We start from the raw sequence: 27,940 nt of genomic DNA on the forward strand, positions 1-27,940 counted from the left end.
CTGCTTTGTTAGTCAGACTGATGGAAGACGGGACAAAAATAATCTTCGTGACTCATTTTGAGGACATTTAAAATGTAGCAACAAGAGAGTTTGTGACCTTCTTTCACGTTTTTGATATTTTTTGTGCGCCGTCGATAACTCGATATTTCAGTTCTATGGATAAGATGACAGAAAATGTGTTTCATGAGTAATCCCATGAGTGGGATGAATATTATTTTCCATGCTATAACTCGGCTCTCAGCACACTGGTTCGGTCATCACTTCAGACCTTTAGAAATCTGTCATTTATTTCAGGATTTTAGGGCAGAACGATAACTGCAGCAGCAGTCTGATGCGCTGACCTATCTGCTACTGCGATCAAATCACACAGTTAGTGCATGTGGGGACTATATGAACAACAATAGAGGCTATTTCACAATCTGTCAGTTAGCACACGATTGTGTGTTCTTAATCGCTTTGACAGAGTCAATAAAAGGAGACCTCAGGGCCATCAACAGCGCAGTGATTGCACAACTGCGATCTTTGAGGTCAGCGTCCCTCTGCTTACCCGTGTGGCTGCGCTTGTGCACCAGCAGTACGTTAATGCTGATGCAGGACAAGCCGCAGATGTCACAGCTGAGCTTGCCTGTTGGCTGGATGCGAGGTGGCCCGGCTCCAGGTGCGTAAGCGCCTTCCGCGTTGGCGGCAGACGCCGCTGCGCTGGTGTCGGGGAGGGCTGTGCTGTCGTAACGCGAGTAGTCCACCAGCGACAGGTCCTGCGGCTCACTCAGGCCATCTCCCTCTTCGTCCCCTTCCATGTCCCTCTCCTCATCATTCTCTTCCTCTGTCCTCTCCTCATCAAAACCTTCCTCCATCCCGTCCTCACTGCCTCCCTCTGCTTCCTCTTTAGGGACAATCTCTTGGTCTTTTTCAGCCTTGAGAAGCTGCTCGTTATCTTCCGTCTCCTCAGCCTCGGTCTTTATCACACCTGAGCAAAGTGGAAGGAGGGGACAACCAAAATATGCATTTGGAGAGTCATTTCACAGGAATGTGTAGAGCATTTTCCAAAAAAGGAGCTAGATAAGCTGTGAGCAGAATGTGGAACACAGTCACGTCTTTACTTCTACATTTGTATTTAAGGTCGATAGCAAGATATTAGTACTAGCACATCTCCAAAGTGTGGGTAGCCTAATTTGGGCCGATGCATAGTGTCACAGAGAGATTCAGAAGATGTGTGCTTGAGATAAGGCAAAGGCATTTCCTCTACACAGCGGCTAGAACCAGGGCAGGAGAGAGAGAGAGAGTGAGTGAGCAGGCGCCTCAGACAGACAACACTAATTCCTCATCTGCTTTAAAGAGTCATTTCAGACCGACTGTTCATCACGTTGGTCACAAAGGCTTAAAAGCATCCAAATTTAAGGGTTAAAAGGTGTTAAAGTTCTCTCAGTTTCCCCTCAGCAAGCCAAGCACCAATTACATCACCTATACAAGCATTTTCCCGCTTTTGTTTTTTTTTCTGGTTTCTCAACCACATGCTCAGATCAAACTACTTCTCCATGCAGGATTTAGCAATTTCATTTATTAACACCACATATGCCTACACGCAGAATCCTAAGGCCCAATGTACAGGACCTCTCACCTAGCCTCTTGCAAGCGTTAACCAGCCCCCCAGCTTATTCAGTTCCATCCAAAAACCACACTGTGGTCTTGGCGGTGACTGATGATGAGCTGAAGAGCAGCGCCTTGTATTGTGGAAAGCGCTCAGAGGTGCTATGGAAACTTTGCACACACAGAGCTCCGAGAGGCCCGATATAGAGTCCAGTGTCTCAAAGCAGTGAACCGCAGGCTGCGCATTAGACGCAGAGCAGGGCTTTAGGAAGTGCACCCAGTGGGGTAGATAGATGGGTGGCAGTCAGAAATAAAGAGGAGAGCTGTCTGTAACACCATGTTCTTTTTTTTAAGTGAGAAATGAGAGAGTTAGGGCTGAATGACAAAGTCAAAACAATTCAACATTAAAAATATCGTGTGAAACAGAGTTGTCACAGTTTCTGCCCACTTGATGACAAGAAGAGAGCTTTTAAAATGCAGCTTTTATCACAGAAGCACGAACGTGCAGTGAGAACTAAAACCAAACCATGTCTACCACACGCTGGAGACAGCCTCTCATATCAGTGTATGTTAAGTTATGTTTTAATCAAAGGGTCTCTACATGAAAGATAAAAACTAAATTTAATTCTGTATTATCTGTCATCGGGCTCCTGGTGCAAATTTACAAGAAGAAAAAGGGTTGAGTAATGATGCAGAAACAGAAGGACCTTTTCTGGTCACTCTGCTGTGACCAGAAAAAAAGAAAGAGAGTGTGGACACGACACTGGCTGAGAAAATGGAGACAGAGTTCCTGTTGGTTCTCATCAGTGTTCTTGTGACCAAAGTTCACCATGCACAAGGAGTTAAAAAAGGTCTGATTTTAGACATCTCAGACTGAGTTTCATGACACCAAATGCTGGAGATGAGGACAGATTTAGGCTTCTGTGAAATGACTTCATCTACTTCCAGACTCTCAGAGTGCAAACCTTTGGTTTTGGTGCAGCCCTCAAGTTTTCCTGTCACACGGTGATGCAGCAGGAACAGGACTTGGGCCGAGGGATGTTTCTGTGCAGTTTCATCTTATATGTTCTCTTATGTCGTAGACATAGCAGACTAATAAATCCGACCATGTGTAACACACTGAGGTGGTCTATATAACCAACTTTGCTTTGAATGTTGTTTTGATGTTACAGCTAAAAAGACAAAGCAAAGAGTTGATGCCTCTCTTTCATAGGCGTTCTTCTGAATCTGTTTTTACTTTTTGCATCATTGCTTTGTTTGGGGTCTAAACTCGCCCAATAAAAACAGACCCAGTAGTCTTGTAAGAACAGGTCTGATAAGCCAGGCCAAGCTTTGGGTCAGTTATAACAGGAAGGGTCTCTGGAGGGCTCCTGTCATACTGGGCCGTCTGAACCATCCACACCACAGGCAGACTGAGCTTTTGCTCTAAGGTTTCATCATCTCTTTGACTCTTTTTTGGCATTCTGACTGCATTTTAGGAAGAAATGTTTCCATTTCATCCAATTACTTTCTTGGTTGGTGTCATGTTAACTGCTGCCCAGTAGGAACAGAAAAACGACCTTGGACACTCATCGACATTCATTTATTGACCGGAGCTCTGGGAGAACACGCAAACGCCACATAGCTAGGGCCTCACAAGTTTGAACCCACTGTTCTTGTGAGGTGATGGTGCTAACCACTGAGGCATCATGCACCCATATACCATTGGTGTCAAGAAATGTCACCTCACTAACTGGTGAAAAAACAACATTTCCGAACATAAACCACCATCCACTGATCAGATACAGTATAAATGCATATTTGCAGGCCTCGCTCTCTTACTTTCTATATTGGCACGCGATCAATGAAACTTTAATCAGCTCGATGACCTATCAAATCAATCAAGCACCTCTTCGTCACATGCAATCTTGATGTAGTTCATGGGAGTCAAACCCTGGAAAATGAGAGGCATGCAAATACCAGACACATACAGCTTGTTGCCAAGCTCTAATTTATGTCTTCTCACCAATGATTTGGTCCACAGAAAGCCCTCAGCTAGTACACAACAATATTTATTTGCCTTTACAGTATTCAGATAAGCATTTATGCTTAATTTGACAGCTACCGGCACGAACACTAGCTAATTAAAACCAGAAACTTCTGATGTAAAAGCAAAATAACAAATCTGCTTTTTTTGTGCAAGTTTCTCAAACTGTTTTTGCAGAGACGAACATCACAACTGAAAAGTCGCGTGGGAAGTTTCATTTAAAACATAGTTAAAGATCTTTGCTGTTTCACCTGTTACACACATTCCAGTCACCTGCCACGAAACTGGCTGCGCATAAAAATGAAACCTGTCTTCACGTTTCCATCATTTTACGAGCGGGTTCGATAAAACATTTTGCTGCGCTCCTCTTGTGAGCTCAGTGAAGCAGCAGTTCCCCGTCTTTGACTCCAAATGCCTGCTGGCTTGCTGATTCAAACGACAAAATTAAGCTGCAAATTATGCCGTTTGTTGCTTTTGGTGATAGCTAGCCTGTTAGCATGCAGGTGCTTTGGAGGTGCATGGTCACAGCTACAAATAGGTGGATAAAAAATTATGAGGAACATAAAATAAGATACGGCTTGATAAGGATTTGCAAAGGGCCGGATTTGGCTCGATTCTGACGAATGCTCTGGTTAGAGGTGACCTTTCACTGACTTTTTTTAATCCCCCTCCTCTACTTTTTCTGCCACTCTAAATGGTTTCCTATATTTCCTGTCCTCAACCAGTATAATCTGCTTCATTGAATTCATTGTCAGTATTGTAGCACCATTCCTCAGTTTTTTTCCTAGAACTGAAGCAGGCAAAAACCCCCAACAAAAGACAAAAAAACCAGCTGTAGCACCAATGCCACACACACACACACACATACATATATATATATATATATATATATACACACATACATATACATATACATATATATATATGTATATGTGTGTGTTTGTGAGAGAGAGTGTGAGTGTGTGTGTGGGTACACATACGTGGATCTGCGACACCTTCAGCGGACTGAATTCCATTTTCACTAAATGAGTTATCCTCCTTCTCTTCTTCCTCCTCCTGCGACTTCACATCTGCAACATCTGAGAAAGTAACATGTTGAGTGGATGTGTTAAAACTGAGCGACGCTTTTCTTCTTAATTAAAAAAGTGTTTTCCGTAGCAACAAATGAACATTAAAACTCCTCATTAACAGTAAATATGCAGGAAGTCTTGCTCATGACCCTGACACTCTATGACCTGCTTTCAGCTGCAGCGTGCACAAATCCCTCCACGTAAGTGCACAGAGTTTTTAGGCACGACTTCAGCCAGGATGGTGGCCGCTGTGGAGGAATGTGTGCATCCTCATCATCTAAACTTTCAAATTAAAGACAAGGAATGCCTATACTCACCCATCCCGTCTGCCTCTGAGGATGTGAATTCAGGATGCTTTTCTGTGCTCATGATGAAGGAAAACGTTCTGTGAGGGGGGGATTTACAGTATTCGGTTAATGAGAGTCTAACCAGATTCTTCCCTTTGGCGCTTTAAAACCAGGTCTGCCAATAAAGATAGAGAAAAGGCGGGTTTGTTGCTTACATTCATTGTGTCACATTTTATCTGACCCTTTGTGAGACAATTTTAACTTTTTCAAATGCTCTCGATGCTAATAAAAGAGCCCCCCCAACCTCCCCTTTACTATTTCTACAAGGCCTGTGAAGAAATAGAAGCAAGACTTGCATCTCTTTGTTCCTGTTGGTTGGACAGTGTAAAAAAAAGAAGAGTGGGTAAAAAAGCCCACGGTTGATTGCTCGACCCTGTCTCTACATTTAGCCTTATGAGAAAGAGATGATGTTCACTGCTCATGTATTTCCTGCTGGGTTTGTACACAGGAGCAGGCGTAAAAGAGCACACACAGACACTCCAGCACAGTTTCAAAATTATTTAAGAAAAATCCAGACGTGCACTTTTTAAAGAAGCCCCCTGTCAGTTTCCACCGAGTTAACAAAGTATTTAATTATATTTTATATTGTTTTAACTATTTATTCGCATCAACTCTAATAAATAATAAAAACCGCACAGTTGATAGGGTTTTCATGATTAACTGAAGCTCTTGCGTTAAAATACATCAATAGGAAACTTTCTCACATGGTCAAAATGAAATTGAGAAGCACATGTCTCCTTTGCTGCTGTTAATTCCAGGAGACGTCTTTGGTTTTGTTTTTTGCTGGAAGTTAACAGTAAGTCTGAGGAGTAATGTTAAAAATAAGATCTTACCTGCTTCTTGCTCAGCACCACAGAGGAGAACTGCACTCACAGGAGGAGATTCCACACTCCGCCGCTGGACTTTCTCTGAATATGGAATATAAGCAACGTCACAGCCGTGAATTCCTTAAAGGAACAGGAACCCATTTTCAGCAAGGTGGAGCAACAAAGACCAGAGCGTGTGAATCCAGCAGAGCAGCACCGACGGCGAGACTCAGAAAAACTCTGATGATGTTTTAATCTACAAACATTTCTTCTCTGAACCTAAACACACACAGCCGACAACATTTATGAGCGAAACAAAGAACCGATTCGGGGTTTGATGTTACTTCAGGGCGTCCACATGGCTCCAGACTTGGCTTTTAAGGAGATCTAACTCCATCTTGTGGCCAGATGTGAAAGTTACTTCAAAGTCAAACTCGTCTGAAGCTGAAACTTCATTTACCTTTTTTAAGAATTCCCCTCATTTCAGGTGAATAAAGAGCTGATATCTGCCCTTTATGGTCCGGACCTGCAGAAGTCAGACACATTTTATTACTGGCTGTGGAAAATCTTACATCATGGCTCTCTATCTGTATGCTGCTGCTGCTGACTGTCCCTCTCTTTATTCCCATCTCTGATCCAAAGTCGGAAGAGAATTAGGAAAAAAGCTTTTAAATACTTGTATCCCAATATTGTCTACAGATGAGCTTTAACAGTCGGGGCTTGTTATTATAGGAGAGTGTAAGGTAGTTTTAAAAGTGCATATGCTGTTTCACTGAAATTCAGTAGCTATTTTATGATACAGCATATGATCTGGATCCAGTATTTACTTGTTTATAGTGAGTGAAGTTATATTTGTGTGATTTTTTTATGCCTATAGCTGTTAAATCATCTACCATCCTCCTCACGGGAAAAACAAGCAACTCTAATGCGTGTAAATAAAGGCAAATAAACGCTCATGCTCTCTCCAGCTGATAAAAATAAGTTTAAAAAATCCCTGAACACATGCGCAGCAGATCTCCAGGTGCATGTTGAGTTTGAATGCACTTGTTGCTTGAATGAGCAGGAGTGTTAGCAGTTCTCTAAAACCGCTGTTCGAGTCATACTTGGGTTTTTCTTTAAAGGGATGAATGACGCAAACTGAGTTACCACAGGTAACAAAGGTCTCGTGGTAGAGGAGGATGGAGTGACCCTCAGATATTTAGTTTTTGGTTTCACCTCTCAAAATTTACAAAATTTCACCTCACACTTGAAATTTTGAGGGGGAACAAATAATTCAGCTGAAACACTTTAAAAACTGCCAAAAACAATTTAATATAATCAAAGATTTTAAGGATGGATTAAAAAAAACAAACAAAGTCTTGTGACATTTAAATGTTTTATGTTCATGCCTAAGGCGGGTCTGTTACAAAAGATTCTCCACTATCTAACACCACAGACGCCTAGTTAGTAACACGCAGTAATGCCTCGGGGTTAGAGCGACCATATGAGGAGACATATGAGCAAAGCTGATTTTCAGTGACGGGAGGACGTATCAGAGTTAGTGCCTTTAAAGATCCGAGTGTAGTTTGAAATTGAGGCTGAAAGAGGGTCACTGATGAAAATGTTTGTCTTTCACTGCTTCTAAAATTGCTGATAGTGTGCTCTTTACTTTATTTATATACTTTTAATTTATTTAAATGTTTTTTTTTAATGCGTCAGCTTTAGATGTGCCACACTTGTAAGTTTTACTATTATCTGTGCATAATGAAGGGTCTCCACACAGTTTTTCCACCTGGTACAACAGTGTGGAACAAAATCACAGGACCTCTGAAGTCTAACCTATCACAGCCTTAGTGTTCTGGAGAGAGAAAAACATCTTTCTCATTTTAGTTTTTGATATCTCTTAGATCACGTATCCTAAAAGCACAGGGTCGGGCTAAAGACGTCTACACTCACAGGTTTAAATATTTGATTGCAAAGAGCTCTGCTGGCAAACACAGTATGCTTCAAACCAACATTTAAACAGCTTTTAGCTTCCTGTAATCGTCCCTCCTCTTCGTAAAGCTTGTGGACATGACTCAAACCTAAAGCAGTTTAATGTAGGTGAGAGAAAACGTACAGTTCTCCTTCTGTTCAATTCCAGTTCTGCTCATTTTCAGCTCCTTTCTCTCATTCTCCTTTAATAAGACAGTTTACAACAAAAATGATCATTTGTTTCATCCTGCGCTGGTTTACTGAATCAACTCTGACTGCTTAAGCTTCATATTAGCACCACACAAACATTAGAAATACCATATATCCTTATTTCTTTCACTGAAAGCATCATAATAAAGGAAATATCAGCTTTCTCCTTTTATTTCTCCTTATGTGGCTTTAAAGTTGTGAAAATCTGACAGGTTGTTCCATCTCATGATTAAATCTATACGTTTCAGCTTTTATAGCCAATACTTTTGAAATTTGAGTATTGCACGTGGTCTCTTTGTGGTATTGAAAATATTCCAGGTGGCAAAGATTCTGCTTCTTTTGGGGGAAATCTTATGATCTCTATTAGAAGCTGTTCATGTACTTTTCATTTGTGAACATTAACAGATCATAGCTTTGTAATGATTTTGATATTTTACTTATTGTTAGCATAAACAGCAAGATAAAAAAAATGTGATTTTGATGAGGATATAAACTTTAAGACACTGGACGGTCGTGATTTTGTTGGGGGGGGGGGGCTTTGTTGTTCTTCTGCTTTTGTCTGCACTGTTTCTTTCAGGTTGTTTGTTTTACATTGTTGAAAGATTCCCATCCATCGTTTCCCGTCTATGTCTGCCCTCCTTTTCCTGTCATGTCTGGCAAAATAATATTTGTTTAAAATGAGCCTAAAATACTGGAAGAAGAATTTACATGCTCCGCTTGTCTGCCGGTCTGTTACGCTGCTTTTCAAGTTACAACAAAAACACAGCTCGCACGCAGCTCATTAGCTCAGCCAGCATCTACAAAATAGCATCAATAACCACATTTAACCTTTGACTAACCACCCTGCACCCCCCAAAACACACACACAGTCAAACACCTCATAACTGACACATAATAACGTTCCTATCCTTGCTGTAAGTTCAGAGACTGTTGAGCAATTCCAGAAACTGCTGCTTGATTTTTTTTTCCGTCTCTGTAAAAATGAACATAAAAGTAAGCGGGTGGCTTGTCTTTTAAATTGAGGCTCAGTAAAAATGTCTAACCTTACCACAGAGCCCTAAAGCAGACTTATGTTTGAGTGTATTTAAAGTGCTTTGTGGACGTTTCAGATCAGTACCATCGATGTCTCGTAACTAACAACACACGCTGTAGCACCCACCTGAGCGGTGCGCGGCCTTGAGAGGCTTGGCTGCTGCCCACGGCCTGCCGGTGGCAACCAGCCACCAGCGTGTAGAAAAAAGCTGAAAGAACGCACACTCACAAAGGCGTTACAATGCATGCTGGGTTTCCATGGCAAAATGGAGGCAAAGAAACACAGGGGGAGAAAAAGGAAAAGCAATAAAAGCCATGATTGAAAACCTTTCGGGCTGGGCGGAGGACACACATGCACAGGCAAACAAGACACAAGGAGCACGCTGATTTACAGAGTCTGGCCTGATCAAAAACACACACGTGTGTAATAAACTGCAGCATTGTTAGAACATATCGTGCGATCCCACTGGTGGGAGGCTTTTTTAGGACTGGTGGGGGCAGGGCAGCAGCTGGGAATGGGCGGGGGGGGTGTCTGTGTTTGACTGTCCATTTGCCTTTTTATAGCTGCCCACTCCAGTTAGGAAAAAGGGAGAGACAGAGATCTAGGAGCCGAGATAATGAGGAGGTGGGTGGGTGGGCAGGGGGGTTGACGGCACAGCCTGGACTAACCACTGGATGCAGGCACAAACACATGGCGAGACCCTGTTGAGGCAGCAGAGGTTGTTTTCTGTTGTGCATTTGGGGTTGATTAAAGCAGAGCAGCATTGACACGTTGCTTCTTTTTTTCTGGACCTAAATGGTTTTATCATTTACAAAAAAAGGAAAAAAAATAGAAATCAATATGTGAGAGTGGCCGAGATAAGGGTGGGCTGCAGGGAGAGAGAACCGAGTGATATTCTCTGTGTGAACAAGTGAAAAGGCGATTGGGCTGTTTTTTCCCTCTCCTCTCAGGGCACTCAGGATTGAGAGAGGACAAGTAAGTGAGGGAGAGTGTATATAAGTTTGTGTGCCTGAGTGCGAGAGGGAGACAGAGGGAGAGAGCTTTAGCCTGGCTTTTCTCTGCTCTGCCTTTCAGCTCCTCTCTCACTGTAGAAAGAGGCGTGTCCATGGACCAGTATAAAGTCCAAGGAGAGCCACTCGTGTTGAGCCATTCTCAGGAGCGAGTCCTTTGCACTGCACACCAGCAAGAGGAGGAAACTGCAGCTGTTACCAAAAACACGGCCTTTTGATGACCGGCTTTGCATCTGGACACTTGTAGACCAGATTTTTTGGTGTTTCGGCAGAGCGCGGGCGAGCCTCGGGACTCCGACTCGAAGACAGAGCAAGCATCACCTGAACACGGCGGGGGATATCCTTCCCACTCGTTCCACCTTAACAAAAAAGAAACCCCCCAAAAACCCCAAAACTTGTCCTCATCACTCACGAGCTGAGCGCATCAAGAGCAGGCTCCAATTTCTGCGGTGTGAAATTGAATCAGAGCAACGGAGAAGCAGTACAGCAGAGGCATTGTGTGCCTGCATTTGAAACACTAACCAGCTGAAAATATCAAAGACTTTCCAGGACAAAGCGTTCCTCTCAAACCTCTTCTCAAAGTGATTATAAGCTGCACCACATTCAGAAGAGAAGGAGGCCAAAGGGACCATACACAAGGGCAAAGGATTGCGTGCAGGTGCCGGGACTGCCATGGTGCGTGGAGGTGGCGTCGCAGTAGCTCCGTCCTGCTGGGGCCTGTGGGTGTTTGGCGCCCTGTCGCTGGCGGCGCTGTGCTTGTCAGACCAGGCCATTCGCTGCCCCGTTTGCTCTGAGGAGCGCCTGGCCAGCTGCCGTCTGCCTGAAGGCTGCGAGGAAACGGTGCGGGAGCCCGGCTGCGGCTGCTGCCCCACCTGTGCCCTGCCTAAAGGAGCCCACTGTGGCGTTTACTCGCCCCGATGTGGCACGGGCCTCCGCTGCTACCCGCCGAGGGGCGTGGAGAGGCCGCTGCACTCGCTGATGCATGGCCAGGGGATCTGCACTGATGAGAGGGAGGTGGAGGAGAACTCAGGTGAGAGTGAAACCGGGCTCTTCTTCTTCTTGTTTAGTTACGCTCAAAGCAGCAAAGGTCTTTCTCTCATTCGGCGCCAAAAGCGATCTGTCCAAAGCTGAAGCGACGTCTCTGCAGACCAGAATGTTTTCTCTCTGTGCTCCTCGGACCTTTTTTACCTGATCCGGGCAGAGTTGGGGGGGTGACAATGTGCTGCTTGTTTACCCTAATCTCAGCTAAGCCCTGAAGCAGAGCATGCACACGCACCAGATCCTGATGGGAGAGCGCACACAGTCCCGCTGCTGTCCTGCGGCCGCTCGCTGTGAAAGGGAGCCCTGCTGAAAGATGAAAGATGCAGAGCGCCAGGGTGTGCGTGTGCTGCACAAAGTTTACTGAAGGCATCCTGCAAATTTTTTTCTCGTCAGCAGAACTTGCGTATGCCATGTTTAAGTGAGGTCCTGCAGGTGAAGTGCAGGCAGTGAAATGGACTGTGGTGATGCTGGAAATGTGAGAGTCTCAGTGTGTGTGTGTGTCCCAGTGAATCTGTGTGTGTTTGTAATGGGAGGAGGTAATAAAAGCTGCTCTATGAAATGACTGTAATGGAGTGTGGCCAGTCTGGAGCTATTAGAGCTCTCTGCAATCAGTAATTTACGTGGTGCTCTTTCATGGATACCCCTGATCCTCCTCCTCCTCCCGCTGCTGCTGCAAATCTCTGACTCTTCTTCTTCTGCTGCTGATGTCTCTATCACACTCTTCTGGCTCAGCTCTCCTTTTCTGTTATTGCATTCCTCTTCCAAAGTCTGTTTCCACTTTCACACAGTGGGATGTCTAATGCTGGATCTGCATATCCAGTTCCAGTTCACTGCAATAACATCAGCTTCTTCCTAACTAGACTCTAACTGCTCGTCTCCACAAAGGGAGTGGTGCTGATTTCCATTAAATCATTTGAGACAACTGTTATAAGGTGGCGGCTCTTTTATTTGTTCCAGATTATCTGCCGCACACAGGCTCCCAGACATTTTCTGGTAATAGTAGTAGACGGGCTTTAGTTGGTGTAAAACTCGCAGGACGCCCATTGTCATTGCAGCATCTGTTTCTCCTGGCCCTCTCCTGCCCGAACAAGCCCTCGAGCACATCGCCCACCGTGTCCAGCTCCTTCGTGAGGATGAGCTCATCGGCACTGTTGCTGCCAGAGCTGAAATTAGAGCCTTCTGCTCTCTGCGCAAGGCCAGCATAGGTTAGCCCGGCACATAGCGTGACTGAACGGAATCAGAAAGAAGAGGAAAGCTGTGTTGAGCTTGATATAAAAGGAGAGCTGTTTGGGTCCACACCCGTTTATCTTGCAGAATGTTCTCCCTGAATCTCTCCGATGCTGCATTGTGCAATTAGCTGAGCTGTAGCACACGGAGGGGACTTGGCAGGTTGGAACATTTTGGAAAAGTTTTGTTTTGGGGTTTTTCTGTAATCCGAGCGCTGGGTTCCGTTTGCCTCGATGTGCTTTCTCACCCCCGAGGTCTGTCAACAAAGCAGGGAAGCTCTGCCCGATAAATCTCACTGTAAATCAATTCTGCTGGCAGCAGCTCAAACCTACTGTATGAGAATGTTTAATGTAAACCGTGGCAGACGGGAGACGATCAGAGAGGCACCGGGGAGAGGCAAAAAAGCTCTAGATTTCCTTTGTGGTGCATTCACCGTACTTATGCATTATTAAACAAGGGGGTGCATCTCCTGAATACATGTCTGACACTGCCCCACTCCTAGCAACAGTGAACATGCCAGATAAAAATAGAAAGAGGGATTGTAAAAACCTAGAGAATTCGCAATAAAAGGACCCTGGGATGCAGGCACATCCTAACAGCGCACTGAGTGAATTTAGGGTGTTCACGCTGGTTGTCACAGCCCTGCAGCTGCTGGCTGGTGCTGCCTCGTGTTTAGGAAAAGTAACATATTAAATCAGGCTGTGAAGAATTATGAGCTATCTGCCCGTTTCTCTCTTCCTGAACTGAATTTCCATAGCAACAACAGGCACTACCCTGCGCCGCATGTCAAAGTCTAAGGCAGCTTTAGTGCTTCTTAATATTCCTTTCTCAGGATCCCTCTCGATCTTAATACTTAGAATAAATCATCAAGCGTGTGCTGGCATCTGTTCCCGCATTCCTGCTGGGTCTGCCCCGGTGTCGGGTATTCAGACGCTTCCCTCTCGCAGTGAAACGGATATTATTTACAAACTGATACAGATGTCAGATATGAAAAGTCTTACACCTACAGGCACAGAGGGAGTTGCATGAATGAAGCAGTCGGTGGAGCCAGACTCTGTTCAACTATGTCCAATTTACTGTGACGCACATAGGCCTTTATAAAAGCAGCATGCTAACCTAGATTTTTTTCTCCCAGCACAATTTGGGAGCTCCGAACTGGTTATTAAAGATGTGCTTTCTCAAAGTTCTCTCGGCAGATGTCATTTCATATTTGCTTTCTTTGGGTTGTGCGGTGCATTTGTACAGCTGGGGCTCTTGTGCAGCCGTAAATGCGATTAGCTAATTGCTGTTCTCTGTGGGGCAGGGACCCCCTTCCAGAGTTGGAGCCGAGAGATACACAAACAACCCAACTCTGTCCCGGCCACGACACATCCTTAATCTGAGGCGAGTGAATCCTCACGGGCTGGGATTTAAGTCTGAGCCAGAAGTTCAGTAAGAAAAATACTGTAGCTCCATCTCCCGAGAACAAATGGACATTTTTACCTCCTTCAAGGAGGACATGTAACTGGCTTGGTTTGCCTGTTTGTTAGCAGAACAAGCTAGAGTTCATCTTCATGGATCTGCATGAACATTTTTGCCCCAGGTGGGGCTTGGCCCAGGTTAAGTGGAGTCCCTGGGAGTCGATCCAGATTTGGATCCAGGAATTTTTGGAAAGATTCTTCACCACTTCAAGGTAGAACAAAATTGGACCTTTAGTTTCATAGCTTCATGAAAAAAAAACCCACACATCTCAAACTGACACTGGGAGTTATTGTCTTAAAGTTCTCAAGACAATATTACACTGTAATCCGGACCCAGATGTTCAGATGGAATCCAGAAATTCAATTTATACACTAAATAAATCTTTAAATTTTACATTTCAGTTGGCCTTGGTGTAGTTATGCACCCTTTGACTACACCAAGGCCAACTGAAATGTTTCGCCTCGTAACTTCCACTAGGTCACTTAGGAAGCACTGAGTTTAGGGTAAGGGGCCCACATCCTGACCTGTAGATGTGAATCAAACTAAACGCCTCACCGGCGACAGTCTTGATATTAAGAGATTAAAAAAAGTGCAGCTGTAATCACCGATGTTTGATTTCATTTCCTGTCTTCGCACAGGGGAGAGAATCACTCTTAACCCGATTTCTCTATGTAAGAATATTCAGCTTAAAATGAATCTAATGGAGGAACCCAGAATAGTTTGACCTAGTTCACTGCAGATGCAGGGTTCCCTCTATTCACCACAAAGCACCATCAATGCATAAACTCAGCAAGGATTACTGCTCTCTGTGACAGAATTTACTCACAAATCTGTAAGCAAATGAATCTGCAAAACAAGCAGCAACACAATCTGGCCCTAGAGATATCTTACTGACAGATCCACATCGGCTCAGTTTATATAACAGACATGAATTCAGATTCAGGTTCTGTCTTCATCTCGATTAAAAACAGAATTCCTTCCTGAAAACACGAGAAACTTAGAGGGGGCAGTGAGCCCGTTTCCGAAAAACAAGCTTCATTTTCATCGCCGAACAATGCTTTGATCCAAAAGTTTGACACAGGTTCAAGGATAATGTTTATCCTGATGATGATCCATCTGGAAAAGGTTCAGCCCTATCCTTTACTCGTGTTTTTCTCTCTGATCCACACCTTTGTGTGTGTGAGTGTGTGTGTTACATCTGGCTTATAAGAGGTTTAGGCTGTAGAATGGAGTATTGGGCTGAAGGGGACCTATTATGCTTTTCCTTGTTTTCTGTCAGGTCTATATTGTTATAACGGAGGATTCTCACACTAAACACGGTTAAAGTTTCAAATAATGAGGTCAGCGTGTGTAAACGCAAACCATGTGGGTCAAAGCTCAGGCTTCATACTGCTCTAAACGCTCAGTTGCAGACAGTTTTTCTCGGATCGGTTTGCCGTCAGTGAGAGGGGATATCCTTACAAGGTAATCTCAGAGGCACACCTCTGGCTGTGAGAACAGAAGCCCCACACCCTGCTGTTCAAATCTGTTGTCTGCGAGGGTCAGCCGATCAAGAAATCTGCCATTAAGAGCCTAATCAGTGTGTTTGAGCCAGAAGATGAACTGAGGGCTGCATAAGTATAAGATTTTGAATCATGAAAAGCTGCTTTGAACCTGGAAATGAGCCTCATAGTTATACTTTTAAGTTCTGTTTCTGATTATGCACTTTTTTCTGCTAGTTCCTGATGAGCAGCCAGTATATAATCAAGCAGGCATTTTTAATTTTACAGATTTATTGCTCCTAATTGGTTTCTAAAGACTGGGATGTCTGTTTTGACATCCGCTGAGCAGCAGCAGGCCGTGCAGTAGCAGCAGGTTTCTGCTTTTGTGATTTAGTGTTGATTTAACTTTCTTTCAACCTTTCCTCTGACAAATTACCCCATAGCACGGTCCAACATTTTCATTGGCCCTGACAGCAGTCCTGAACACTGTTCCTGGTGCTGTGTTAGATTCGAGCTGATGATTAACAGATTCAAAGAAATCTTCTGCCTGGAAACCGAGCGTCTGATACTGATACTCTGGCAGAGTCCAGTGTTGACCAAAAAGAGCAGTCTGTTGGTAGTAAGCCTAGATGAGTTCAGAGTTTGCTGCCAGAATCGCTTGCAAGGAAGGGGGGAAAAAAGCACATAAAAGTGTCACCAAACATTTGGGAAAAGAAGACTCCCCGAAGACCATTTGTTTTAAAAGACATTAGCTGTTGTCAGCGCAATATAAGCTATTCTATCGGGTGTCATGAAACTCATGTCGTTTTAAGTTTTATGCACCGACTGTTTGTTCATATCAAACTAATCCTCGATGTTTGGACATAAATAAAACATGAATTAATAAAGTGTCAGAACAGGAAAGTCCTGCGGCTGACAGAGCTGTGGCTCTCGCTGTAACTCAACAGAAGAGAGAAGCACACAGACAAAAAGCTTACATTAGACTCAACTTTGAATCAGCACTATTGCACTGGCATTTCATTTCTGTCTTTTTTATATTGGAGTTATGATTATTTGTGATGGTAATTGAGTTCATCTGTGTGGTTAGATCTGGGGCAGCAGGGAGGGTGGAATATTAAGTCTGGAATACCTTGACACCACCCTGAAAATCAGTGTTTTCCTGCCCTCCCTTTTTGATTCGTCTGATAGGACGATCTGCCCCACGCTCGTTTGTGGCTTTTTGGTGTCCTGTTTCACTCATTCCTGTCACATATTAAAAGCTGGTGGGAAGAAAGCTGGCTAGCATTAAGTGAAGAGAAGAACTTTTTAAGAACTTAAACAAAAAACTAAAGTTCATTCAAACTCAGGAGGAGGGGATCACTGCTTTTCTGCATCAGAAGAAGCCAGTTGAGCAGGTTCGTGTGCCTCCTGGATGACTCTTAGGTGATTTGGTTTGGGCATGTCCAACTGGGAGGAGGTCCTGGGGCCGACCCAGAACATGTTGGAAAGATGTCTCTCAGCTGGCTTGGGAATGCCTCAGTATGACCCCCAGAAGCCTGCAAGAGCTGGTTGGGAAGAGGATGGTCTGTGCATGTCTGCTTAGACCACTACTCCCACAAACCAGACTTGCCAGAAAAGTGGCAGAAATGGACGGATGGATTTAAGAGCATTGTTAAATACATTACTAGAATCATGAGAGCAGCTAACATGTCAATAGTGTTTCTGTACTATTCAATATAGAGAGTGATTTAGATCATTTATGGCTAACTTAAGCGTTTCTGTGATTAATTTCACACAGTTGAAAAAATATCATATCGTCCAAGTACGGATCCAGTCAAAAGTTTGGACACAATGTTTGTTCTAAGAGCTTATTTTTTTTTGCAATAATCCAATAAGCCTAAGTAAAAATCCCATTGGCTTTTTTGTTTCAGCCACCAGCACAATGTGAACCTCTGGGTTGGCCTACAAAAGAACAGCAACCGTGTGGCACTCTATAAGTAGCAAATATATTTTATAGCTGCTCCTCTTCAGGGTGTGTCCACCAAAACATCTCATTTGTGAATATGCTGTCCTCCAAAGTGATCTCCAGGGCCCAATGCGCTTTCAGAAAAGTGCTTGATATGATGTTTTCAGCTTTTCAAACCTCCAGGCCTTTCTAGCCTCACCTTAAACATACTCACAGCATCTGTATCCAGTACAGCACGAATGAATAATCTGTAAAAGGCTGCATGTCATGTTTTTGTACAAATGTCTCATAATGGACGATCTTCAATCTGAGATCCAAGTTAGGAGAAGAATAAACGAGTGGAAAGCACTCTGAGCATAACCAAATATTTATTTGGGGAGAACATTTGTCTTTGGGCTTCACAGCCTCAGCCTTAAAAGCCACTAACAGTGGAATCTGAAATCTGATGACCCCTTCGTGTCACTGTTCTACAGTCTGCAGAGAGAAGGCAAATATATAAACAGACACATGTGGCCTGGACTTGTTATGATGTGGATTAAATCACGTACTGAGACGAACTTGTGTAAAGTGGGGTTTTTCTTTTCTAGCGATGAATGATGCCCCTCAGCACGTCACGCTCACTATGACGAAGACGTTGGCAGCAATGCAAAGACAAATATTTATGTAAAAGCTAGGTTGAGCAAGCAATGCAGTTTATTGTGTAAGAGCTTTTGAGTTTGTCTGCTAAATACGCCCAGTCAGAAGCTGCCTTGTCCTTCTGCTAACGTATCACAGTGACTAGTTGACGATGACCTAAATCTGCTGATTAACAAACAGGTGAGGGTGTCTGTTTGAACTGGTTACGGTCTTAACTTTGGTTAATCAAAATGTACCTGGTCCCTGATTCTGAGTGTGATTGTCTGCTCACTCCAGAACTTCCTTTATCTCTGCTGTGCACCTGTGACTAACAATGCGCTGCAAATGTGTCAGCGTAGGCCTGACAATGCCCTGAAGGAATGATATTTAGATGCCAAGAGCTGGCGATCCAAATCAGATGAAACCACACAGAGAAGTGGCGACTTCCTCCATGGAAAACAGCAGTGGTAGCAAACAGGACATGCCACCCCTGACCCACTTTGGCTCGCTCTACGTGGAATCGGAAAAAGTCTGAACCGGCAAAAGAGGAGAAAGAACAACTAGGAAACAGATGAAACCCCGATGGCGCTTGTGGAAGAAAGTGCTGATGAGCAAGGTTTAACAGCAAAGAGACTAAAAATATAAACAGCTGAGATATACTTCCCCCCCAGACAAACAAAGCAACATGACCTTTCGTGAGGTTTAGAGAAACACGGTCACCGATCAAGTTGTAAAACCCTCTAATCATCCCCAGGAAGTGGCCCGGGATCCTTAAAAGGGCATTCCAGGACATGTTTAAGAGTCTGAACTACAAAGGAAAAGTTTCTGTATTTGAGCCTTTATGCACCTGAGAAAAGGCTGCATGTTGCACAAGATTAAGGAGGCTACAAACCCTTGTTTCACTGTCTATGCCAGGAGCAGTTAGCTGGATGCCTGGCAATGATCAGTGATATTAACCAGAGCTCAGATCTGGTTCAGTGATCAGAGAAAGACCAGTTTAAAAACTGTAAAACTACACTTTGAAGTCCTTTGATTCCAGTGCCAATTTGTAAGAAAGCCATGGATTATGAGCACAAAGTCCAAAGCACTGCCAAGCCTTAAACGCCACAGGTGAAAGGCAAGATGCATGAGAACCGAGACTTTGCATTTTATTCTTTATTTCACCCTTCTCGTGCCCCCAAAAGCTTGTGACAGTGCAAATACTCTCAAACAACCTCCATCTGGTGCGGACTGCGGTTGTTGTGGAGAGGTGGAGAATGACGAGGCAGGGGGGCATTTCCTCAGGAAACAGCTGGCTGCCTGCTGGGCTCATAATGCAGGATGATGGAGATGCAAAGGTGGCACAGACCCCCTGCCCCCCCACTTCATACAAACAAGCAGGAACAAGGCTGCGTGTCCTTGTGGTTAACCTGGCCTCGTTTTTAGCCTATATTCTCCACACTGTTGGCTGTTCATTGAAGGACGAGAAGACTATTAGAACAGAACAGTTAGATGCTTCACTAAATCACGCTTTTATCATTTAAATGAGAAATTATTAGCTTTCACTGCCATTCCTGGAGTGAATTTTCACCAAAATAAATCTCGGACTGTTGGTAAGACAAAATAAGGTATTTGAAGTCATCAAGGAACGCACTATTTAACTTTCTGGAGCTCCTTCTGTAGAGTTAGGTTCATGCCCCCAAAAAAGAACTGCAAGTAAATAAGAAGACTTCTAGAAAAGTATTTTACAAACGTGCTGTGAATAGTATTTTTTTTTGTATTTCAAGGCTTCATAAACCGCTTGTTTGAATTTGAAGACCTAAAGTTTTACTTCTTGTTGTTTAGCGATGGACAGGCAGGAAGAGATGACTCCCGAACACCCGAACAACAGCAATATCCGGTGCAGTCCACAGGACAAGCGGTGCATACAGAAGACCCTGGCCCGGCACCCTCCAAAATCCACAAACCTGAGAAGCAACAACGCCAGAGAAGACGCCAAAGCGATCCTGGTGAGAGAAATGATCCTCGGCATTTCTTACGTTTCACAGAAAAACAATAAACCCAGACGATCTCCGCTGCAGCGAAATGCCTGAATCCAGCAGGTGTTTTACATTAAGGCTTTACAGTTCCCGAGTCACAAGCGTGTAACAGGCAGGTTATAAATTGAACAAATTAGTTATTTACAGGCTGTAACATTTGGTCTTGTGAATGAAGGTACACGTGCATATTTTCATTAGCATGCCATTAGCTGTTCAAACACGGGTAAAACCTGGATCCTAATCCATCACAGGCACGTTATTCAGTGCATTAATTTCACACAGACATGCGGAACATCGAAGCACAGAAATAACACATTTAGAGCTCGAGTTCACATTTCTCAGGGTCGATGCTGGGCACAAACACACCGGCTTACTTAAAGCTGCTTTTTCATAATCAGTGTCTTCTGTGCACTCAGATATAACGCTGTGCGACTTCAACCACAAAAAAAACCGACAAAATTTTAACCCTATCCCCTTCAAGGGTTTCTCCGTGAACACTTTAATCAGGTACCATCTTTAAATTACTCCCTGTAAAAGCCTGCTCTGACGACTTCCTGCGCTGGACCCCAGCCATGTTTTCTTAGTTTTCATTTTATTTTGGGAAAAGAGGAGGAAGAGGCAGGGCAGCCAGATCTGTCAGCAGGGTGGGTGGTTAGACTGTGCTGGTGTGGTCATTGCCACAGTCCAAATGAATGCTGAACTCGGCACTGACAGTCTGACCCTGGGGAACAAACTGATGGTGCTCAACCCTCTGAATATTTAAGAAATGGACCACCTTTGTGTTGGGACACCACTATTTGGTATTAGGTGGAGACCCATGATAATCTTTAACATGGGATTATTGATACAGAAGCCAATGTTCTACGAAGAACTCGCACATGAGCACGTTTAAGAGGTCAGAACGGGACATCCACAGGGCGTTCAAAACTTAGGAGTCGACCTTAACAGGATAGCTGCCAAATCAGGGTTTAGCTTTTTATGGGTTGAGTCACAAACTGCAGTTTGTGAGTAATCAAAATGTTTTTCACTGTGTTCTGAAATTGTGTTTTTGGCATTACTCATCACTTTTCATTACTGACTACAATGGTAACTTAAGATGGGTGACGCTTTTTAAAAGTAAATCTAAACTTGCTGGAGATTTTTCCATGATTTTAAGGAGCAAAGAATAATTTTCTTCCATTTTTTAGTGCCTGTTTATATGTGTGGTTGACAGCTGGTCTTTAAACGTCAAATCAAATCTTATTGCTCCTACAGGCCCCGTGTCGTGCCGAGCTCCAGAGAGCGTTGGACAGATTGGCATCGAATACTCGCACACACGATGACCTCTTCACGATCCCCATACCCAACTGTGACAAAAATGGAGATTTCCACCCTAAACAGGTCTGTACTTTCCAGCTTTCACTCAGTGTGCACTTTATTGAAATGCCGAGCAGACCGCAATCTGACCATGTCAACTGGTGAACTGTGAATCTCAATCATGAAGCCGTTACCAATAAAAATGCCTATCTTTATAGTTCAAAGAGTTCCTTTCAAACTACATAAGCAATCTTCTCGCCAAGACACAAAACATGCCTGCAGCTGATGACATACAGTCTAAATAGTTCAAGATCAACACAACAGTGTCTCCAAGCAGACTGTCACGGTCATGCCAAGATCGTTATTGTTCTAAGCTCACATGGAAAGTGATTTACTCTCAGAAATCAAGACTGTGTGTAAAGCGGTTTCCCCTAAACTGTTGGACAGTAATCACTTTATTGTTGCGATGGATGCAATTAGTTCTTGGATGCAGTTACCTGCTTTTTTTTGGGTTAGTTTATTTTTTTGCCTTTGAGAGATTGGGCAAGCGTGCAGATAAGAGTGAGGGAGAATGAGAGGAGATAGGGCTGCTCTGAGCTGCACATGCAATCAAAGCAGCAGACGCAGAGTCAGTGATAAAAGGAAAGCTCTGCTAAGGCACCCGTCATCAAAAGTCTGAGCTCTGCAGATTGTGTAACACGGCTAAAGTATCTCTCTCTGCTCAGATTCGCAGGCATCTGTTTACTGTTTAACTAAAACTGCGCTGTGATAAAACATATTGGGAAGTAAAGCACAGGTCATTAGGGACAACTGGGAATCATTTCATGGCAGGGTTGCTCTGAGATTGTTAACTTGTCTGTGTTGGAGGCTTTTTGAAACAAAATCATGATGGGAAAAGTGCAAACGCACACAATAAATTTAGTATTACAGTAACTGTTGAAAGCTCAAAGAAGGAATGCTTTAACTAAACAATTCAACTGCTTTAAAAACTGCTGCGATATTACATTTCAGTACAGTGGGAATGTCTTTAATTATCAGATCTAAGGTCATCTTTTCATTGTTGAGTCCTGTTACACTGCTATCAAGACTAGTAGAGTCCAAAAACAAAAATATGGAGGTATAAATGAGCAGAATAGGTTCTCTTTAAAACTCAATGCAGTAAAACCAAAGCAATAATTTACCAAACGTGTACAGCACCATAAAGTTGATATGACCCGCAGAGCTGTATGCCTCCTTTGCTTCACAGTTAGTCCAGAAAAACTGCTATAGAACTAGAATAACGCCTTTATCTTTATGCTTGCAGTGCCACCCTGCACGTGACGGCCAGCGGGGAAAATGCTGGTGTGTGGATCAGAAGACGGGCCTGAGGCTGCCGGGGCCGCTGGAACTGCGAGGGGATCTAGACTGCCACCAGTTAATTGCTAGCCTGAGGGACTGAAGACGAGGGGGGAGGCAGTGGGGGTGCAGGACCAGCTGAATTCTACTGGTGCTTATTAGTAGAACTATATGACTAAAGGACTTCATTCTTAAGCCTCACTCTACCTGAGGCCAACGGTACTTGAGCTTGTGCAACAAAAAGGAAACCATTGAATTGAGTTCTTTTGCTATCTTGTTTCTGTGTGTGCAGGTATGTGATACGAGTCTTTTGAGCACTTGTTCTGTTTTCTTTGTATCACATGAACTTTAGGCCAATAGTCCTCAGACACATGTGCTTTAAAGTACCAGGTGGCAGAAGAAAGGCACACATACACTTCCAGATAACAGTTGTGGTTGTGATCTTTGAGAAAGAGAGAATGCAGAGCGTGTCATTTTCTCTGGTTTAGTGTAGCATTCTGGGAAAAAAAGCAGTCACTCCACCCAACAATCAAACCTGAGATTAAACATTTGGTTCATTCTTTCTGGAGCACTTATTCACCTGAATTTCTGGACAATCCGGAAAGATTCTCAAAAGACTGTGCACCAGCGTCGTTTTTTTTAAGTAACTTGTGGCTCTTAGTCTGCTATTCTTTCTTTTGTAAACCCCACTCATCTAATAAGCCAGTGAAATCAAACCATAAAATGCATTTGCTTGCGTTTGATAAACACAAAGTTTACTTCAGCCACGGCATCAGAGTAGCAATAACAGATGGGACGAGAACGAGAGACAGAACGAAAGAAAGAAACAGGGAAGAAAAGGAATGCATCAACCCCTGTCTTGAATTACCAAAATGATAAGCCATAGCTTTTCACACCACAAAGACCAAAGTGAAAAGTGAGATTAGTCTGCAAATCTGTATCTCACAGAGCCCAGAATAGTTTTGCTTCATCACCCCGTGGTTAACTCTGCACCCCCTCCCTCTTTGAGCTCTCGCTAGCATAAAGGACTGGCAGCGTAGCTGGGTTAGAAACTCTGTGCACTGCTGATAGGATAATCTTGTTTCTCCAGCTGGTGCTAAGATGCCAGTAGGACTTGTGTTTGTATGAATATGCTCCGATGTAGGGGATTTATCTCCAAACAGACTGCATGGCAGAACTTTTGGTGGTGCTACATATTGATTGTGCCAAAATACAAAAGAAAGAAAAAAAAAAGGAAAATGTTTCTGCACTTTTTGGGTATTGTTTCAGATTGGAGTGATGAGCGGAGCAATTAGCATCAGCAAATGTGAGGATCACCTTCGTCTGAAAAAGGCTTTTCCTGCAGGTTTTCAGTGTTATTGTCAAATGATTAAAAAAAAAGAAAATCCCACATTAGCTTTGCACTATCACTGCAGCTGCCTGGCTGAATGTTTCATTAGTCAGTTCTGTAAATATAGAAGCAGAGTGTAATAAAGTTTAATGATTAAGCTCCTCGCAGCAAAGTAAACTTATAGCCAACATAAAATTGGGATTGGGTGACTGCGGCGAAGCAGTAAAGATAACGCAGCGATGATGTGGAAATAAAAATTCCTCTGCGTTTCTGTTATCACGCATCTGTTGAGGATTACAATAATAATTGAAGGAGTTCATTACCAGTGCAAATGACACGGTTTTCCATCATCAGCTGAATGGGCGACTTTGGTTGTTACTGACTCAAGAAAAGATTGTTGTTGCTGTCGTTGTTGTTGGTGTCCTGGCGGTTTGGGCCCAGGATTCACTAGAAAGGAGGTTCAAAAACCAAAGAACAGAACAGCATTAACATTAACCTGACAACGCACTGCTGTGTGGGCTATAATTTTAAGATGTGTCAAAAACAAAAAGACACTTAATACAAAATTTTGGCTTCTTTTTTTTTTACTTTGTGTATGTCCACCGACTGATTTTACCTAAACAATATTTAAGTTTTAAATCACGGAGCGGTACATTCAGCTCCAAACTGAATAATAAACCTGCCATGAAAATTAGTAGCATTCATTCTAGCTTTTTACTTTTCCCACAGTGCATTGGGTTTTGACTTTATAAAAGGCAGGACAGATAAACAGAGACTGAGAAAAGAAAAATAATCTAAGCTTATCTCGTGCTTACTGGGAAAGGTAGTAAAATATTTAACCAGTGATAGCTGCTTTCAGCCCAGGTCCCTGTGGAAAACTGATATTCCCAATGTTAATGTGATCATTTTCTCTTTATGCAAGTCAGTCAAGAAATTGGATTTTATTGGACTTATTATGCTCATTGCCAACTCCATATCTTGATTCTTAGATTCTAGCAGAGCAGCTTCAAAATAGCTAAAATAGCTTAAATGTAATGCTCATTTATCTTACACTGGGTCCTGGTGCTGCCTCCCTTTTTAGCTCCCTTTCCTCTCCCTTTAAGCCAACTGTCCTGTCTGGCAAACAATCAAGGAGTCTTCTGCCATAGACTGTATATTAAAGATGGATGCAATTTCTGAGTTTATGGCAATATGGAAGAGTGCCTTAAACTTAAAGAATAGGCAGCAGGGGGCAGGCCTCTTAATTGTAAAAAGAAGCCCAATTGTTTAAGTCTATGGGAAAATGGCCCTCGGCTCTTTGCTTTTTGACCTTATTGGTTCAGTCACTAGTTTGACTACTTCTGTATACATTATGATTTATATTCCATAAATTATAGTTGCCATTAGTGTCCAGGATACCTTATGACTGAACCTTGTGACTAAATGAGTAAATGTGCTAGTGTGCACTGTCCCTCAGGTTTTGGGTCAGATCTGACCCTGTGTTCATGACATCTGGTTTGAAAACACTAAGACAGCGATGTGAAGACCCTCATCACGATGGGTATCCTCATCTTTTATATACAGTCTATACGTATAAAGCCAAGAGGGATGAGAAACAAACAAACAAACAAAAAATCCCAAATAACAGAGCTTTTAGAGCACTCTGCACATTGGACATTGTACTTGTACACTCACTGATCTTATCTGAAACGTTCACCATTATAACAGACTATGAGACAAATGAAGGAAAAACATATTTTTTCTTTTCTTTCTTTCTTTTTTTTCCAAATGGAAAACTGTCAAAAAGGTTTATTATGATTAAACCCTGTAATGTTTAATCATAATAAACAATTCGAGCAACAATGACCAAACTCAGCATCTTTTCTTGTCTCTGTGTTGTCCGAGTTTTGCTCTCATATAAAGCATGAGTCAAGTTTCCACACACAGGTTACAGGGTATAAAAGTAATAATAAAAATCCAAATAAATCAAGCTATGATAATCTAATCACTGAAGCCAACGCTCAGTTTAAACATTTTTAGACACAGTGCATGTCACCGACGTGCAGTTTTAGTTGCTAGTAAAAACAGAAATGCATCCAAAGGTAGTTCACGTAACCACAGATAGATAAGTAGAAGATGGTATGGGTGGAGAATAATTGCTGCGGCTTGAGAATATCAAACCGAAAACTTGTTGCAAAGACTACGAGCACATTAAAATAAAGACGCCAGTTCTCATTCAGTGAACTCACAAAGATCGTTCCAGCAAATCCTATCTTACAATTCATCAACTAATGAAGTGTTACTAAACACATTTGTCTGTTAAAACAGTCTTAATCCTTGTGAGAGATGGAAAATGGTTTTGGCTTTGACTGTGTAAAGGCCTTCTAACTACATAAATGGTGTATTTAAGCTATAGTAAGTTGCTTGTCCTCTGACTTTGCTGTACTGAACTGTAATTACATTTCTCGACAATAGACTGTTTGCATTTGATATTATCTGTTAATGTGTAGAACATATGAAGTAATGTTTGCATGCATACAAATGGACTGAGGTTGGGAACAGCTGAAGTCTTGTGTATGTTTCCAGAACAGGATTGTTATACTTAAACACTGAAGTGATCGAAGAACTGAAATATAGAGTTTCAAATGAAATAATCAGCTACAGTTTAAATGTTTTCCTGATGAAAATGTACACATTGTAATACAACGATTAAAATACATTAGAAACTACAGTGTAGCTTGGTGTTATTAGTCGCAGCAGTGATATAAACCTGCATTCCTTCTGATGTCCAGCAGGTGGCGACTCCCTTGGCTGCAAAAAGAAATAAGATTGTATTAACTGAGAATTAGAAAATTAACCTTCCACTAAATTCTTTTCTGACCTCAATAAACATTGTTTGGTTGATTTCTAGGTCTTAAATGCTAGTTTAATGTAGAATAATGTTAATTTTTTTTAAGTATTGTCACATTTAGAGTAAAACTGGACAAAAAAAGAAGGGTGTGCTTTATGGTGTGACTACATCCTCTATTGTTTTAGTGAGGTGGTGCAGAAAAAAATAACATTTGGTGCCCACCTTAATGAGGTTTAATGTAGAGTGAAAGAAAACTCATCTGTATTACATTTGTAACCATTTTTGTAACCTGGCTTTTCACATATCCAAGCATAAGAGATATTTCTGTTTATCAAATCTACAGATAAAAATAAATACATAAAAATGCATAGATTTGTCCTGTAAGGATAACACAGATTCTTTACCTTACTATTTAGGACTAATTGTGTTTTTGTGTCTAGTCACCCACCAAAAAAACAAAAACACCTGCAATGGGTGACATCATTTACATACAGTCAATGTTTATAGCAGATACTAGTTCCACTGATGGATCACGGAAAAACAGTCATCTGGTTGTCATAAAGTAGTGTTTTTGTTTTTTATCCCACTGGGAAACGTGATTTCTTGGAGTCCTCGCTTCCTGAGTACAAATGCAGAAAGTTCACTTGAGCATTTGTGGGATGTGTCTGACGCACGGAGGCCTCACACTTCGACCCTCAGGGCCCAAAGTACCGACTGCCAAATTCCTGGGGTCTGTCCCTGCCTTGACAGGTCAGAGTTAAACTGAAGGCACAGTTGGATGTGTACAAAGGTAGCAAAACACTGTAGTATGAAAATGTCAGAGATATATTTTGGAGAATGGTGCATCAAATCTGAAATATGCTCTATTTAGCGTTATGATTATTTATCAATAATAAAGACTTGCTCTTATCATTTCTTATCAGTGTCCCAGTTTAGTACAGTTAATTATAGTTCTTAGTCTTGAAGCGTTTTTTTTAAATATCTAAGTTGCATGTGTCCAATCTCAGATCTTTACTGACCCTTTTGGGTAAAACTGCCTGTTAAACATGCTCTTGCAGTGAATCTTATGCGAAATATTTCTGTGATTGAATAACTAAATGTGAGATCCATTTCTAGCGAATATAATTAACTCGTGTTTAAATAAATAAATATAGATTCCAGTGTTTGTCTGGCTCTGTGACTATTTCAATCTGCTTACATGGGATTTGTCAGATAAGTGAAGTACAGCATTGCCCACCTTTGAGCACCAGATCATCATAAAGTTGTTCGAGATACTCAGGCGCAACATACCCAGTGACCTTCTGGCCCAAGGCCAGTAA

At 42.6% G+C, this 27,940-nt stretch overlaps 2 protein-coding genes across 6 annotated transcripts in view; one reads left to right on the top strand and one right to left on the bottom strand.

The window, feature by feature from the left end:
- Positions 1–27,940, bottom strand: part of LOC100690136 (zinc finger protein Aiolos) — a 36,222-nt gene that overhangs the window by 5,629 nt on the left and 2,653 nt on the right. Inside the window, exons 3-7 of one of the 5 annotated variants that reach the window (XM_025908091.1) lie at positions 24,115–24,238; positions 5,864–5,938; positions 5,001–5,068; positions 4,594–4,692; positions 548–967 (exon numbers count right to left, since the gene is read on the bottom strand). In XM_025908091.1, the coding sequence (XP_025763876.1) occupies positions 548–967; positions 4,594–4,692; positions 5,001–5,052 (571 nt within the window). In that variant the 5' untranslated portion in view covers positions 5,053–5,068; positions 5,864–5,938; positions 24,115–24,238. Of the gene's footprint in view, positions 1–547; positions 968–4,593; positions 4,693–5,000; positions 5,146–5,185; positions 5,408–5,863; positions 5,939–6,296; positions 6,346–24,114; positions 24,906–27,940 lie in introns of those variants that run through there. The other 4 variants (XM_013277125.3, XM_019359511.2, XM_025908090.1 and 1 more) reach the window with 4 other exon arrangements.
- Positions 10,038–26,499, top strand: LOC100692290 (insulin-like growth factor-binding protein 4). The gene is made up of 4 exons (XM_003454633.5): positions 10,038–11,072; positions 19,637–19,800; positions 21,085–21,210; positions 22,430–26,499. The coding sequence occupies exons 1-4, from the start codon at positions 10,715–10,717 to the stop codon at positions 22,562–22,564; spliced, it is 783 nt and encodes a 260-aa protein (XP_003454681.1). The 5' UTR covers positions 10,038–10,714; the 3' UTR covers positions 22,565–26,499.

The sequence above is a fragment of the Oreochromis niloticus genome, linkage group LG6, assembly GCF_001858045.2.
Source record: "Oreochromis niloticus isolate F11D_XX linkage group LG6, O_niloticus_UMD_NMBU, whole genome shotgun sequence".
Taxonomy (NCBI): Eukaryota; Metazoa; Chordata; class Actinopteri; order Cichliformes; family Cichlidae; genus Oreochromis; species Oreochromis niloticus.